Genomic DNA, 16,579 nt, shown 5'->3' with positions numbered 1-16,579 from the left:
TACTATTCTAACTGGGCAGCGCGTCACTTTATTCCTAATATCAAAATAATTATTTGTCTTATGTTAAAGTTATGCTTATTAAAATTGTGTTGGAGAGTGTCCTTGCCAAGTCAAGAGATTTTTAACTTTTCATATCACACCAATAATAATAGTAAACTGGTACTTTACTATAAAAGATTCGTTTTCGAGTTTTTTTGCTTCTTCTGAATTTATTTATGATTGTCCGTTCCATTCGTCACGTTGTTGTGATTCACATTTTCGTACTGGCTGATGTTGCTGTTCTTTCTGTCGCCTTCTGGGCTTCTCGCGTTGGACATTGTCGTAAACAATGGCATTCCAGCCTAAAATCAAAATTTGTTTTGTCTAATTTCAAGCATTTTTATGCGATGGCTATGAAATGAACATCGCTGTCATTTTATATGTAAAATTACATCGAAATTGTCAACGATGTTCATTTCCAAGCCAACTGGACGCCGTTTCTTTTCAATCAGACGGTACAATATGATAAAAAAAAAGGCATCAGCGATGGCTATGAAATGAAGATCGCTTTCATTTTATATATAAAATTATATGGGGAATTTCATCGAAGTTCATTTCCAAGCCAGCTGGACGCCTTTTTTTTTCAATCATAGGGTGGCTACATTCAATCCTTGCCCATAAAATCGACATGAAGCTGTTGATTAGTATTTATATTAACACTATCTTGGTCCCTACCTGTATGTCACCAGTTATCTCTGGATGGGCTTGCATGACCAACATTGGACTGGACTCTTCCTCTTTCAAGACACAGTCACAATCGGGTTCGTCGCATTTCGGACATTTATCCATTAAATCGGATTTAATGGAATTTTTCAGTTTCTACAATAATAACAAATTACAAATTGTTTTGATGCACTTTGCAATAATGTATTATTTACAATAAACAGGGTGTTTCAAAAAACATGTGCCATCTCTCGTGAGGAAATTTCTCACATAAAAATAAGATTTATTTTTCATATCAGCATAGGTGCGATTCTGATTCTTCAATTAAATAACAAAATCGTCCAATTTACATAAAGTTTGGTATATCGATGGATTGGACCAAGGCCAACTTAACCGTGTACGACACGTGTCACTGTGACAGTTAGTTTTGACGTAAGAAACGTCAAAATTTGATGTCCGATCGCGATCAAATTTTGTGGGTAGACTATGTGAGGGACGGTGCACACGATCCCACCCTGCAAAGTTGGATATGACGTTTTGTTTACATCCTCATCAGGGTGTGACTAACGATTTGATACTGAAGAAAAATGTGAGACGATTTCGGCATAATTGGGGACGGGCTACAGGATGACGCCCTCGACGTTTCGAACCGATGCCGCTAAATGGACGAAATCATCAGGATTTTTCTTAATTATGGGTCGATTGGACTCAAACTAAGCACGTGGATAGAGGTACCAGAATGAAGTCTTCAGACAGACAGACAGACAGATGGAACTAAGAAGAAGTTTCACTTCAAATATGCGCAGATAGGGCACACGCAGTTTTATTACGTGAGGAATCTCCCCGTGAGAGATGGCACATGTTATTTGAAATACCCTGTATTTACAAAAAACGTGTTTTGTTTACCTGTAATAAATTTTCGCCAGGCGTACGCAAAAATACCACGACCATATAAACTGGAATACACACTATGGAAAGTGAGCAGATGATCCAGCCCAGCGCTATGGCCCATGGCGGATAATGGTAGGCGCCATTGTTGTAAGTCGGGGGCTCATAGTCCAAAATAAGGAACACCCACAAGGCGAATATCATCAGTGGAGTTACGACCTAGAATATTTTTTTGGGGGTTTGAAAAGCTTTTATTGTCAAAACCATCAGAACATGTGACATAATATCTTACCAGCCAACATATCTTAATAAACCATCCTGGATGGCGACCCGTCATAGTTTTCACATTTTTACACAGCCTGAAGGCACCGTAGAACCACGCCACTGCAATCACTTCGAAAAAGGCCAAATACATTATGGATATGGAAGCTGCGTAGTGATCGATCAATTGAAAGAAATAAATTCCTCCCTAAAAAACACTTCGTTGTCTACCATATCACTCCAAAAAATGAGTAGTAATTTAAGTAAGAAATAATATTTAAACTAGACTTTATTACTTAAAAACCTGAACGCACTTGAGTTACGTTGGGAATGCCGCAAAGGAACGAAATGACGCAGATGACGAGGACCAGCACTTCGTGACACATGAGGTGTTTCTTGATCCAGCCGGGAAAGCCGTCCTGGATGGAGGTGACCACCACTTCGACGATGGCAAACTGCAAAAGAACTGAATGATATCGTCTAAAAATGCTTTGGAGAGCAATATTTTCGTTATTACTTGGCTGTTGAGGGCGAGACAGATCAGCATGAAGAAGAAAAAGACGGCCCACAGTTGGGACGAGGGCATCTTGGCCATCGTTTGAGGGTAAACAACAAAAATAAGGCCAGGACCTGTAAAAGAGGTTAAAACAATTATATTATACAGTATGTCCCCGGATTGTCTTTACAAGAGGAAATACTTTTTTTGACATTTTGGGAAAAATGCATTCTTCATAAAAAAAATTTTGTATGTTCTAAAATGGGCAATCTTGTTTATTTTTTTCTAAATTTCCATACTTTTTTAGAGAAAATTAAAAAAAGATATAAAAATATAGTTAAATTTTCCGTCCAATAAAAACCCTAAAAAAATCAAAACGCGTTTCTATTAGACGTTTTTGTAGTTACATCTTTGATAGATAATCAGTAAGCGTCTTTGATAGATGATTATTATTAATTTTGATTAACGTCATATATTTTGCTGTTGTTAAAGTATCACATTTTCCGATAACTATTTTTTTTATAAACCCTTTCCGTAGCAATGAACTAAGTAAATAAATGTTGTGCTTCATTAACATGATTTTTAGGACATTTAGGAAAAATTTAACTATATTTTTATGTTTTTTATTTAATTTTCTCTTTAACGGTATGGATGGAGATTTGGAAGCATAAACGGGATTAACCATTTTAGACAGGCCCGTTTCTGGGGTATCTGGCGCCTACGTGCAGCATTCTTTGGTGCGCCCTTTTTATATTTAAATCAATTATATATTTTAATCTTAATCTCAAAAAATTAAAGAATTTATATTCTGCGACAAACGAGCAATATGTAATTGGAAATGTAAAAAAACTATTCTAATTAAAGTATAAAAACATTTATTAAATAAAGAAAACAAAACCACAAAAATATTTAGTAACAAAAATATTACCCTAACGAAAAAAAACTGACCCATTTTATATGAAATACATAAAAACAATAAACTAAAAATCGGAAATAATATGCATGTACTGATTTCTCTCGAAAATCGATAACTATGAAATTATGAACCCTTCCCGGACACAAACGGTACATTGTGAGACAGGAAATTGTAGAGAGAAACAAGCCCTATAACATAGGATACAACATTTCAATGAACAGTGCTTTCCATAAAATCAATAAAATGAAAAATATACGAAATAATATACATGCACTGATTTCTTTCGAAAATCGACAACTATGAAACTATGATCCCGTCCCCGGTACAAACGGTACATTATGGGACAGGAAATTGTAGAGCGAAACAAGCCCTATAACATAGGATACAACATTGTAATGAACAGTGCTTTCCATAAAATCAATAAAATGAAAAATATACGAAAAAATATACATGTACTCATTTCTGTCGAAAATCGACAACTATGAAACTATGATCCCTTCCCCGACACAAACGGTATATTGTGAGACAGGAAATTGTAGAGAGAAACAAGCCCTATAATATAGGATACAACATTTTAATGAACAGTGCTTTCCATAAAATCAATAAAATGAAAAATATACGAAATAATATACATGTACTTATTTCTTTCGAAAATCGACAACTATGAAACTATGATCCCTTCCCCGACACAAACGGTATATTGTGAGACAGGAAATTGTAGAGAGAAACAAGCCCTATAACATAGGATACAACATTTTAATGAACAGTGCTTTCCATAAAATCAATAAAATGAAAAATATACGAAATAATATACATGTACTGATTTCTTTCGAAAATCGACAACTATGAAACTATGATCCCTTCCCCGACACAAACGGTATATTGTGAGACAGAAAATTGTAGAGAGAAACAAGCCCTATAACATAGGATACAACATTTTAATGAACAGTGCTTTCCATAAAATCAATAAAATGAAAAATATACGAAATAATATACATGCACTGATTTCTGTCGAAAATCGACAACTATGAAACTGTTATCCCTTCCCCGACACAAACGGTATATGGTGAGACAGGAAATGTAGAGAGAAACAAGCTCTATAACATAGGATACAGCATTTTAATGAACAGTGCTTTCCATAAAATGAAAAATAAAGAGATGAGATCAATGTGTTGCCGACAGATTGCCCTAGACTTGTTTATTCGGTGCGGCCAACGCAAAAAAAGACGCTAAGCAAACTTTATCCTATGATGTATGTAAGTATTTGTTTATTAACAAGAAAGCGTATCGGTTTTTTGTTACAAAGTACTGATTGACACTTCGATTTGACACCCCCAAAATGTTGCGCCTACGTGCGTGCACGCACTGCACGCTCGCCAGGAACGGCCCTGATTTTAGAACAAGCAAAAATTTATGTTTAGAATGCATTTTTCTGAAAATGTTAATAACTAAAAAGTTTTTTCTCTTGTTAAAACAATCCGGGTACATACTGTATATTAGAAGATATTTTTATTTATAATTTAAATAATTATACAGTTTGTTTTTACTTTTACTATATTTCACACAGTTTTTCAGAAGGGTTTAAATTTTATTAGCATCCAGAATAAAAATGATGCTTATACATCATTTATTTACTTTTAAATATCGTTCATATTTATTACTTAGATAATTACATTCTTAGTAATGTTATATTTATTTAAAATCATAAAATACTCAGATACAGATAAGAGTATTTCCAGTTAAGGTTCAATGTATAACCTATTTAACAATATGAGATAAAAAGATATGTTAAAACATCTGATAAGTGTTAACTTACATCCAAACAGATAGAAGGAAAATATAGAATCGATACTAGCCATATTTAAAATATTAGAAAACTTTATCGATATCAGTAACTTAGACAATTTTTAGAAGTTACAGAATATTCTTTGTCTTACCGTCGTCTATGACGTCCTCGATGGAAGTTCCTTGCTCGGTGGCAATATTCCCGATGGTAGCAAAGGCGAATATACCCACTAATAAGCTAGTTATGCCGTTCACCAACCAAACAGCTATAGTGTCGTGCAGAATGCTGTTATTGTACTTGTTGTAGCTGGCGAAAGAGATCATGGAACCAAAGGCACAGCCCATGGAATTGAACGTTTGACTAGCTGCGTTTACCCACACCTAAAACATCAATCAATGTTATTTTAAATTGAGTATTTCCTTAAAAATAATCAACGTTTTAACAGATACCTTTGCATCTAAGAGTAGTTCGAATTTTGGTTTGAAAAAGTATCTCATCCCTGTGTCTGCGCCCTCCAGCGTCAGCGACTTGATCAGCAGCACGATTATAATGACGAAGGGAAACGTGGCGGTGAAGTAGCGCACTTTAGCCGAAGATTTGATGCTCTTCCAAATGGCGAAGTAGATGAGAACCCAGGCGCAGATCAAACAGGCCACCAGCTCCCATCTCAGGATATCGAAATCCTCGATGCCTTTCCCTATTTGCAGCACCTTGCGACTGGAAAAGATATGATTCAATTAAAAATTCTATAGCCAGGTTTGTACACTGAGATGCCAAAAAACGCGTTATGTGTTATTTTTTTATTCATATATAGTCCAATTTTCCTGATTTTATTAGTAAACTGTATTAATATTCTTGCTTTATCCACAACGAAGTTACAAGGTGGTCAAAAGTGCCGCTAATACCTTCGAGAAAAGGATGGTACGGCTGTGCTCGACTTGGCGGGGGCACTACCGTGCCTCCAGATATACAGGGTGTTTCAAAAACCATGTGCCATATCTCGTGGGGAGATTCTTCACGTAAAAATAAAGTTTATTTTTCATATCAACATAGGTCCGATTCTGCTTTGTTTCGTTGCTACAGGGTGTTAAATCTTAATAATCTTTCGATTTGTTATAGTATTCTTCCAGGTAGTATTTCTGTTAGGTTAGGTTAGTGTTGATAAATTCATCAGGAACACGTACATATGTGTTATCACTGGAATATTCTTCTATAAAAAGAATGTACGCCACTGACATTTTTTTCTCTTGTTAGCGAAATAGTGTAAGCAGTTTAATGCCGATTAAAAGTTGTCTCTTGATATTTTGTCGATTTCAGCCTCCTTGATGAGATAAACGCAATTTTATTAATCACAATTATTATTAAAATTAAAATTAAAATAAAATTAATAAAATATATATTTTACCTAATTTATTATTAAATATTATTACTATTAGCTATTATTACTATTAGTCCAACCTACAACAATTTCAAATAATAAAATAATGGTATTTAAGATAACAAAAAAACTAATTTTAAAAAGTTTTAACATCTTTTTTTATAGTTTATAGGAACATCTTTTTTTATAGTTTATATGTTTATAGGAACTTTTTTTCATATTTTTTTGATGAGGAATCGATGAGTACTTTCGCAAGTTAATGATATTATTTTTTTAAGGTTGCTATTAGACTTGGATCAACGCAAATTAATAAAATTCCGTTTATCTCATGAAGGAGGCCAAAATCGACAAAATATCAAGAGATAACTTTTAATCGGCATTAAATTCCTTACACTACTTCGCTAACAAGAGAAAAACAAATCAGTGGCGTACATGCCTTTTTTAAAAAAATATTCCAGTGATAACCCATATGCACGTCTCTGGTGAAGATGTCGACCCTTTTTTAGCTTTAAAATATGTCGCATTTATAGTAACTTTTATCCTTGTTTATCTTTTATCCCCAATATTTCATTCGAAACGCTAAAAGTACTTGGAAGAAAATTATAATAAATCGAAATATATTAAGATTTTAACACCCTATAGCTACGAAATAAAGTAGAATCGGACCTATGTTGATATGAAAAATAAATCTTATTTTTACGTGAGGAATCTCCCCACGAGAGATGGCACATGTTAAAAACACCTTGTATACAGTTTACTAAAAAATCATTAAAATATAGTTAAAAGTAAAAAAAATATAATTATATTGGTTACAAAAAATTTCTTTGCGTTTTTTTGCATCTGAGTATATAAAGACGTACTCGTAAAATTCTTCGGCTGGGCTCTGGCTGTAGATGGGTTTGGTGACGTTTTCTGCCGATTTGGACGGCACCCAGCAGTAGGGCGTGTTCCAGCGGTGCGAGCAATCGTCCCAGGGCTGTTTCGAGCGGAACGACGTGAAGAAATAGTACACCCCGTACGCTATAATCACGCTGTAATACGTCGACATTAGAAAGGATATAACTACGCTACCTAAACCAGTACCTATAATAAAAAGTAATTACGCTCGTGAACGATTTAGAGAAAAAAATCTCTTTAGATGAATCTCAATACGTGCAGGCAAAATATACCTTTAAATAAGGGACAAAGATGTCCCAGGGCTCCTATAGGCCCTCGGCCGGTAAACTGCCCCACTGCCAGTTCCATATACAACATTGGTCCTCCGATAAACACCATAATAATTGCGTATGGAATTAAAAACACAGCTGGGATAAGAAAGTTTATGTTTAACTCTTAAATATTTTCCTAGATTTAAAAGGGCCCTACACGTAACGATTTCTAAGTCTAAGAGATTTAAACTGTACAGTCCAGTACAGTACTTCAATTTAGCTCAGAACCCAGCGTGTAGTGGCAGTTTCGATAAAGACGCGATCTTTCAACATGCTGAATATGTTTAACTGCACAGACCATAGATTTGGCGGCAACTGTACTAGACTATACAGGGTGGTCCGAATTGTATTCTGAGAAACTTCGCCAACATATTCTACCGATAAAAATAAGAAGTATGATAGTTCGGATTCCTAAAATGGCTTTGTTTCAGAGGTACAGGGTGTAGAAGTTTCATTTTTAATTCGTTTTTTTTTCAAATAATTTCTGATGAAAATTGGTCTCTGGGTGTTTTTGACATAAGAAATTTGATTTTGATGTCAATATGATTCCTACTACTAGGGGGCGCCACCTGCATGATTTTTAACCTTTGAATAAGAAGACTAAGGAAGGAGCATAATGCTATCCATGTATTCATGCATGGTGGGCAGAAAAAGCTCTCTAGGGTGGGGATCCTTGACAGTTCTGTTTGACGATTCATTTGACACATTTGAATTTGATTTTAAATTTTGTGGATTTGTCAGTCTTTACGGAGCTTATTTTATGTTATTTATTATTTATTCTACTACTGATAGTTGTATAAAGGTAGTAAATAGTGGTGGAAATTGTGGCAGAACTTAAATTAACAGTGACATTATCGCGATTTATCGAAAAAGACTCTAAAATAGTTGGTTGGTAGCGTGCGGGAGATCTCGGCAAAAATTGAGTGAAATAATGGAACAACTTTTCGCTAGTAAGTGACTATATAATATACATACGTGTAGTAAACCGATCATTTATGAAATTCACTTAAATTAACTAAATTATATATTTTCTTGCATTTTAGCTTTTATTTTCTACTTGTCAAAGATCAGATGTCAAAGAATTTTGATACGTTAATTTGACTTACCTGCTTCAGTAGCGTATCGGATGTTTGTGTTAATAAATACTTATTATAACTTATCTATTTTTATTAGAATTATATATTTTATAACAATTTTAATAACTACCAACATTTATTCACAACGTAAAATAAAATAACAAATTATTGAGTCTACCCCACGTGTACCCTACATCATAGTTTTACATTTTTTAAATAAAATTAGAACGGCACTGATAAACCGGAATTTAAGTCGGCCATATTTGAGGCCCATCGCGGTGTACCTAAGATTTTTGATATGCTCCTTCCTTAGTCTTCTTATTCAAACTTTTTAACTGATTTGAAGAGCAATAACTTTTCGTCCGTACATGTATAAAACTACTGAGTGGAAAAATATACATTTCCGTAATATTTTACGTAAAAAAATGTCTCTTGGTAAAGATATTTGGTAAGGAAATAGTTAATAGATGTCATTATTGAGAAAAAATAAAACCTGACTAGAGTGAGTTATTTGACTGAAATGATAAATTTGATTAAACTTTTGAATTTTAAATAGCACCATCGGTATTTTTTTACTTTATTCGATAGAAAATGACACTCTGAATAGAATGACATATGTCAAATTTTGCCATTTTCGAATATGGTTTATTTAAAATTGTAACAGGTGGTTCATAACGACATTTTGAGTCGAAATACCAAGTGTGTGGTATCAAATTATTCGTAAAAAAATGCTTTTTCCAAATAAGCTAATGAGTCACCCTCGTTCCTTTTGAAAAAAATGAGATATGATTAAAAATACGATTTGGGCATCTTTTAACCGGCCAAGACAAGACACTAAAAACATTAGACGATCAAATTTATCTTTTCAAGGCTTCTTGATTAACAATTAGTGCTTTTAACATAGCCGTGGTACTCTAGATTGAAATTTAAAATACTATTTTGTATTAAGCTAGAATGTCAAAAGTTGACATATGATATGTCATTCTATTCAAAATGTTAGCTTCTATCAAATAAAGTAAAAAAATACCGATGGTGCCATTTAAAAATCAAAAATTGTAGTCATTGTCACAGGAAGTGACAGAAAACACGTTCTGTAATCTGAAAAAATAAAAAAGTTATAGGGGGTGAGCCACTTTTGAGACGCACCCGGTATAGTGTAATACAGGTACGAACGAAAAGTTATTACTCTTCAAAACAGCTAAAAAATATGTGGGTGGCGCCCCCTACAAGTAGGAGTCATACTGACATCATTAGCGTAACTAGCAATTTATCCTGGGGTGGGCCTGGGGGGGCCTGTGGTTGAGTCCAGGGGGGGCCTAAGGCTTTTGTTTTTTTTTTAAATGAAAAATAATTTTAAAAAGCACATTTTTTTAATAAAACGTTTACATGAATTTCTCTATCAAGAAATTTCATAAACTTGGTTATCAAACCGTGTTCCCGTAAATTACTTAAATACCTACAAATTTTCTAAAAAATAAAAATTAACACATTTTTTTAACACAACTAAATAATATTAACTAAACAAAACTAGAAAAGTCAATTTTACTACATCACAAGCAAATAAAAATTAATACGTAGCCAAGAGTCATAATTCCAGAGGGGTGCCCAGCAGTACTTGGGGGTACTGCTGGGCCAATTACCCATGATTTCCATCCAAATATCAGTGTTTGTTCAGAAATTATTTGGAAAAAACGAAATAAAAATGAAACTTCTACACCCTGTATCTCCAAAACGAAGTATTTTAGGACATAAAATTATACGAAATGTTTTACTTATTTTTATCTGCAGAATATACTGCCGTTTCCCAAATACAATTCGGACCACCCTGTAGACTGACAAAATTATCTTTTATACAATCCGAACTGTGCGATTTGGCATGCAGATCATATCGTTGCGTGTAGGGCTTCTTTTAGACTTACCTCCTCCACTTTTATAACACAGGTAGGGAAACCTCCATATCGAACCCAATCCGACACTGTATCCCACACAGGCCAACACAAACTGCAATTTGTTGGACCAGTGTTGACGTCTCGGTTTAATGTACACACTGTCCTCGTCGTCATCGGTTCCATCGTCACTTTCGTCATCATAAACGTATTCTTCGGGAGGACTACAACCGGAAATCACTTATAAAATATTTATCATTATCTTAATGTCAAATGTTGTCATTATTATCAATGTTGTCAATATTGTCATTATCAAAATGTCAATAATAAAAAAGTGTGTGTCTGTTTTTCCTTTTGTAAAAACAATCCGGGACATACTGTATATTTTTTATGATTGAATTATAAATGTATAGTTTTCAGTTTTTCTCTATATTTGTAGTATACAGGGTGTCCCACGCTCAGCGTGCATTAGAAGTTTCTAGAGAACTATAAAGGTACGCGCACACTGACCAGAGCCGCACGCGCCGCCTCAACCGAAGAAAAATATTGTTTGTGTTACTTTCAATAAAGGTGCGCACACTAGCCAGAGCCGCACGAATCGCATCGACGAAAATGCGGCCAGCATTGTTGGGCCAGAATGATTTTCGGTAAATGCGACTAGTGCTGCTGACGTCACCCGCAATTCGTTCCACTCTACGTAGCAGCCGAAGAGGAGATTAGAAATTCAATATGCTAAGAAAGTTCGCAAATTTTCCATGGCTCATATTGATATATTGAAAAATTTTTAGTTCATCCTCAATTAAATATGGAAATAATGTGGATTTTTGCCAATACTGTGAACCTATAACTTTCGATTCTTTCTCGTGATTTCTTCTTCTTCTATTAGCAAGGAGCTCATAATTATTTCTTGTTCGTTGTCATTTATTGTCGAGAAATATTAAAAAAAACACGTTCATCACCGCAGACAGGACTCCGGAAGCGACTGATGAGAAATTCGATTGGCAAATACGGGTGTAGTAGGGGCAAAAAGAAACAAAATAGCGAATAATGCGGCGCGTGCGGCAATAAAAAATGAGGGTACCCATTTAAAATACAAAAGTTGCTGTCAACTTCCGGTATTTCCGGAAGTGCCGCCATATTGAAAATATTTTTAATCGATAGATCTCGTGAAACAGTAATGTGCAAAAAATCTCTTATCTAGATATTGTAGTTCTCTAGAAATTTCTAATGCACGCTCAGCCTGAGACACCCTGTATAAGACGGTATTACTTTTACGGCTAAACTTCATAGTAGACTACGGAAAATGGCAAAATACCCTCTAAATTTTGATTCCCGTGAGAGTGTCGAAATATGCGTTTTTTTGCGGCATAAACGGCCGTATCTTTTTTTAACGTTAACTTAGAAGTTTGATTTTTTCACAGCCTCAAAGGACTGTAGACCTGAGTATATGGTTTTAATTTCAAGCCGATACCTTCACGCGTTCCCGAGATAAAGGATCTTAACAGACAGACAGACGAACAGACAACAAAGTGATCCTATAAAGTTTCCGTTTTTTCTTTTTGAGGTACGGAACTCTAAAAAACTTCAGAATGTCGTTTTGCCTTATTAACAGGCGTTTGCAATTAATTCATTGGTGTATAAATATGAAATAACGTTGGTAAAAACAATAACAATTACTTCCTGTAATTGTGGATGTTGTTCCTGTGTCGAAGGTACTTTGCGAAACGAATTAAAAGTCCGTTAAGCAAATTAGGTAATTGGAAGCTATTTTGTACGGAAAAAAGTCGCGCAATATGATTTTCACGTGCTCTCAGTAAAAATAGAATATTTTTGCTGTTACGTACTTATTACATTAATGTAAATATACTTTTATTTATTTTTTACCTTTTGTTTCACATAGCATTAATTATTTAGATAGGGTTTCTTAAATTTACCTACAATTGTTTAGAATTCTACATATTACCAGATAAAATGTTTAATTTAATTTCTCGTGTTTATATACATTAATGTACAGTAATGTTTGAACTATAAAATTAAATATGTTTATTATTTCCACTGTAGTTTTCCATTTTTTAAATTTTTCTGTTTAAACTAGGAACTGTATTTGTACAGGGTGTCCCATTTTTGTGTGTTTTGCAGTGTTTCTCGTTTTATGAGTAAAGCTACAAAGATCCGGTTTCCACATTACTGTGCTATTTGTTTATCAAACAAACCTAACCAACTACACACAGATCTGTCCAAATACAGGACGAAATTGAAGATTTTTTTCGACATTTACAAAAACATTGGTCTTATTTCAAGAATGACAGCTTCCAGCGAACATCTAGTTACGCCACTGAGTGCTACGTGAAAAACTATATGAGACTCAATTTTTAATCTTTTCGATGAGTTATAGTAACCGAGAAAAGAGGGGAGTTGAAAAATGCAACATTTTAAAATTCGCCCTGTATTTCAGAAACCAAGGGGCCAGAACAAATACAGTTCATACCAAATAAACTTTTAGTCACGTGACTAAGCTTGACCGGCACAGCGTTGCCCACTTTTATATATTTTCTTTTAATCAAAATATTTTAAAAAAGAAACATAAATTAATTATAAATATATAAACAATTATTATTTACATCAACAAAACTAACCTTCTTAACAGCACTTAAGGGACATAAAGGACCATTACTACCTCTCTTTCTCGTTCAAAATATTCTAATAAAGTTGCGATGAGTTTTTTACGGCTAATAAGCTATCTTGTACCACTTCTAACTAAAAGAGGTTCTAAAAAGAACAATGTTCGATGCAAGGTCTGCTAGTAAACATTTTTAAGCTTAAAGTATCACAACACTATTTATTTAAACCAAAAACTTGTAATACAAAACCACAAAAGTGTCAAAACGAATGATAATGTCAGGAAATAAATAAATGCGGCTTGACATTTTTACAGCAGAGCTACCACTTGAATTCCTAGCGCGAAATTTAAATTCCAGTTAGTCAGCACGGCGCCGAATATTTCCATGGTTGGCAACAATGAATTTAAAAATCGCGCCCTCGATTACGTAACTAAAAGTTTAATTGATATCAAATATATGTGTGTAGCATCTTTAGTTTCATAAAAAAGTAGTACAGATATAAACGAGAAACTCTATAAGGCACACGAAAATGGGACACCTTGTACAAGTAGGTATAAATAAGGACCTAAACAAAAATATTTAACAATAACTGTTCAATCTCAAACTTTTTTACTTTCTTTTATTACTAAAAGTTACAGAAACGTTATTTTTTAAACAACTCTTCATCTAAGTCGTACCTTTGTCTGTAGGACGGTTCTGGCGATGCAGTCACCGTAGATATTCTTTTCGGAACTATATACTCGTACTTTATAGACATTGTTTTTCGAGACGCACTACTGTTTCTTTTGCTTTCGAACAGTCAACGTGAAACTAAATTCGTTTAACATGCAAACCATATTTTTATACCCTCATTACAACATTTTTTAGAGCCTCCGTGCTGATTTGTCGAACAAACAGTAATTTGTCTGTTTTCTGATAATCTTCGAGGGAGGTATAATAAATTAGCAGCAGAGTGTTAATTTACGGGAGACGAGATATATATCGCTGCTGAAATATATTTTTTTAAACCGAAAACTATTTCGATATTAAATAATGGAATTTCTTTCGCATCGCCTTGTTATCATATTAGTTCTTTTGCGATGGTTCGATACAACATCGTTAAACGCTAACCGGTTATAATTTGTCACATTTTGTTTAATCGTAACCAAACACGGTGACGAGTGACGTGCGATTGTTTAAACAATGTTTATTGTTAAATATTTGTACACCGTTTTTCGGTTAAAAATAATTTATTAGCTAGCGAATACCGACACGACATCTTATTTAAATAAAGCAAAAACCGAACAATATTTTGGAGAATTTTTTCTTTCCCGTTAGTCAGAGATGGGTGGATAGAAATAATTTTATGTTTTATTTACTTTGTTTATTTCAATTTACAGCATTTCCGTGCTTAAATTTTTATCTATAGATGTAATAAAATTCTGTAATATTTAGAAACTTGAAAAATGTCTGGTCTGGATCAAAATACATTATTGTATAGCAGTAGTAAGTAGTGTTTATCCATAATATACAGGGTGGTCCGAATTGTATTTGGAAAACTTCGGCAGTATATTCTGCAGATAAAAATAAGTAAAGAAGTTTCTATAAATGTATGTCCTAAGATGCTTCGTTTCGGAGATACAGGGTGTAGAAGTTTAATTTTTATTTCTGAGCTAACGCCGATATTTGGATGAAAATTGGTGTCTGGTTGTTTTTTGACATAAGAAATTCGATTTTCATTTATATTATGACTCCTACTTGTAGGAGGCGCCACCTACATATTTTTTAGCTGTTTTGAAGAGTAATAACTTTTTGTCCGTACATGTATTGCACTACTGAGTGAAAAAATACACAATTTTATATTTTTTACGTAAAAAAGCTCTCTTGGTTAAAATCACTAGAGTAATAGTTCTCTAGATATTTGCAATCAAAATTATCAATACGTCATAAATGACATAAATTAAACATGTTGACTAAATAGTTAGACTGAAATAATAAATTTGAAATGTTTTGGTGCCAAAGATTCAACAGAAACTCTTTTATGGTATTTTTTCTAGAAAAAATCATTATTAGCTTAAAAAAATAAAAAGTTTCCGATAACTATTTAATCGACATGTTTATTTTTCGTCATTAATGATATGTATTGACTATTTCAATTCTATATGTCTTGAAAACGGTTTCCCGTAGCGATTTTTACCAGGAGACATTTTTTACGTAAAAAATTACGGAAATGTATATTTTTTACTCAGTAGTTTTTTTCATACAGGTACTGACGGAACATTATTACTAAGGGAATCAGTTCAAAAACATGGAGGTGACGCCTTCTGCAAGGGGGCGTCACTTTTATAGCGTCACTCCATGTTTCACATGAGACAAAAACAAAAAAATAAAACTTCTACATCATGTATCTCGGAAACAAAGCATTTTTAGGACATAAATTTATAAGAACTTTTTTACTTACTTTTAATCTGCAGAATAAAGCTTGATTTTCATGCATCCGTTGTCCGACGATACGTTGATACGATATTAATTTTATTGGTAGAATTTAAAGACTTTGATTGGTTAGAAAATAACGCAGTTTTTAAATTTATTGCATTTTTATGCCTCCGTTTATCGGATATACGTTGGTGTTATTTTATATTTTCGTTTCCATAACGATTTTGCTATTTTACTCATATTTTTATTATCGTTAGATTAAATTTGTCAAAAAAGTGTCAAAACGTCCGTTATCGTATGAACGGGTCCGTTGACGGGCTGAAGTAAAATATTTACGGATGAAAAGTGGCGCGAAAACGCTATGACCAATCAGAGCACCGTCGGACCAACGTACAACGTACCAACGTATAACGGATGCATGAAAATCAAGCTTAAAGCCGGAGTCTCATGCATCCGAAATCCGATGACACGACGATCCGACGGTGCTCCTATTTGTCGAAATATTTTGACACCAATTTTTATCCGATATTTTTAACTAATCGTCCGACGTCGTATAAAGTTAAATTTTGTTTAACTTTTGTACGATATCGTGTGTTTTTTAACCTCACTTTTTTTGAAAACATTGGTTTTTATAAACAAGTTTAGTGGGAAGGGGGCAATTTCGGGAGATTTGGCGAGGAAGTTATTTTTATAAGTGTTTCCCCAATAATACATGTAATAATGTTGATACTGTTGATAGGAAATGACAGGTCTAAATGCCAAAACTGTCAAATTTCGGAACGAACTTTCGGATGTATGTGACAGGCTTTTTTTATTTCACAGGATAACTTCAAATTTCGGATGTCGTACCATCGGATTTCGGATGCATGAGACTCCGGCTTTAAGGCTGCCGAAGTTTCCCGAATACAATTCAGACCACCCTGTATATTGTCCTTGAAAGGGGGTA

The 16,579-nt window shown here is 33.9% G+C and overlaps 1 protein-coding gene across 1 annotated transcript; it reads right to left on the bottom strand.

Annotated features, from left to right (window-relative positions):
• LOC115875558 (sodium- and chloride-dependent GABA transporter ine-like) lies at positions 1 to 14,046 on the bottom strand. Its single transcript, XM_030891053.1, has 12 exons — positions 13,896 to 14,046; positions 10,631 to 10,821; positions 7,597 to 7,731; positions 7,288 to 7,510; positions 5,499 to 5,766; positions 5,201 to 5,429; positions 2,369 to 2,481; positions 2,166 to 2,306; positions 1,883 to 2,059; positions 1,609 to 1,809; positions 715 to 858; positions 1 to 341 (listed from the first exon to the last, which is right to left on the bottom strand). The coding sequence occupies exons 1-12, from the start codon at positions 13,973 to 13,975 to the stop codon at positions 210 to 212; spliced, it is 2,034 nt and encodes a 677-aa protein (XP_030746913.1). The 5' UTR covers positions 13,976 to 14,046; the 3' UTR covers positions 1 to 209.
• Between the last annotated feature and the right edge of the window lie 2,533 nt (positions 14,047 to 16,579).

Source organism: Sitophilus oryzae, unplaced genomic scaffold (assembly GCF_002938485.1).
Source record: "Sitophilus oryzae breed Bouriz unplaced genomic scaffold, Soryzae_2.0 scaffold_1389_pilon_pilon, whole genome shotgun sequence".
NCBI lineage: Eukaryota > Metazoa > Arthropoda > Insecta > Coleoptera > Curculionidae > Sitophilus > Sitophilus oryzae.
This window is presented reverse-complemented; position numbering and strand designations above follow the sequence as displayed.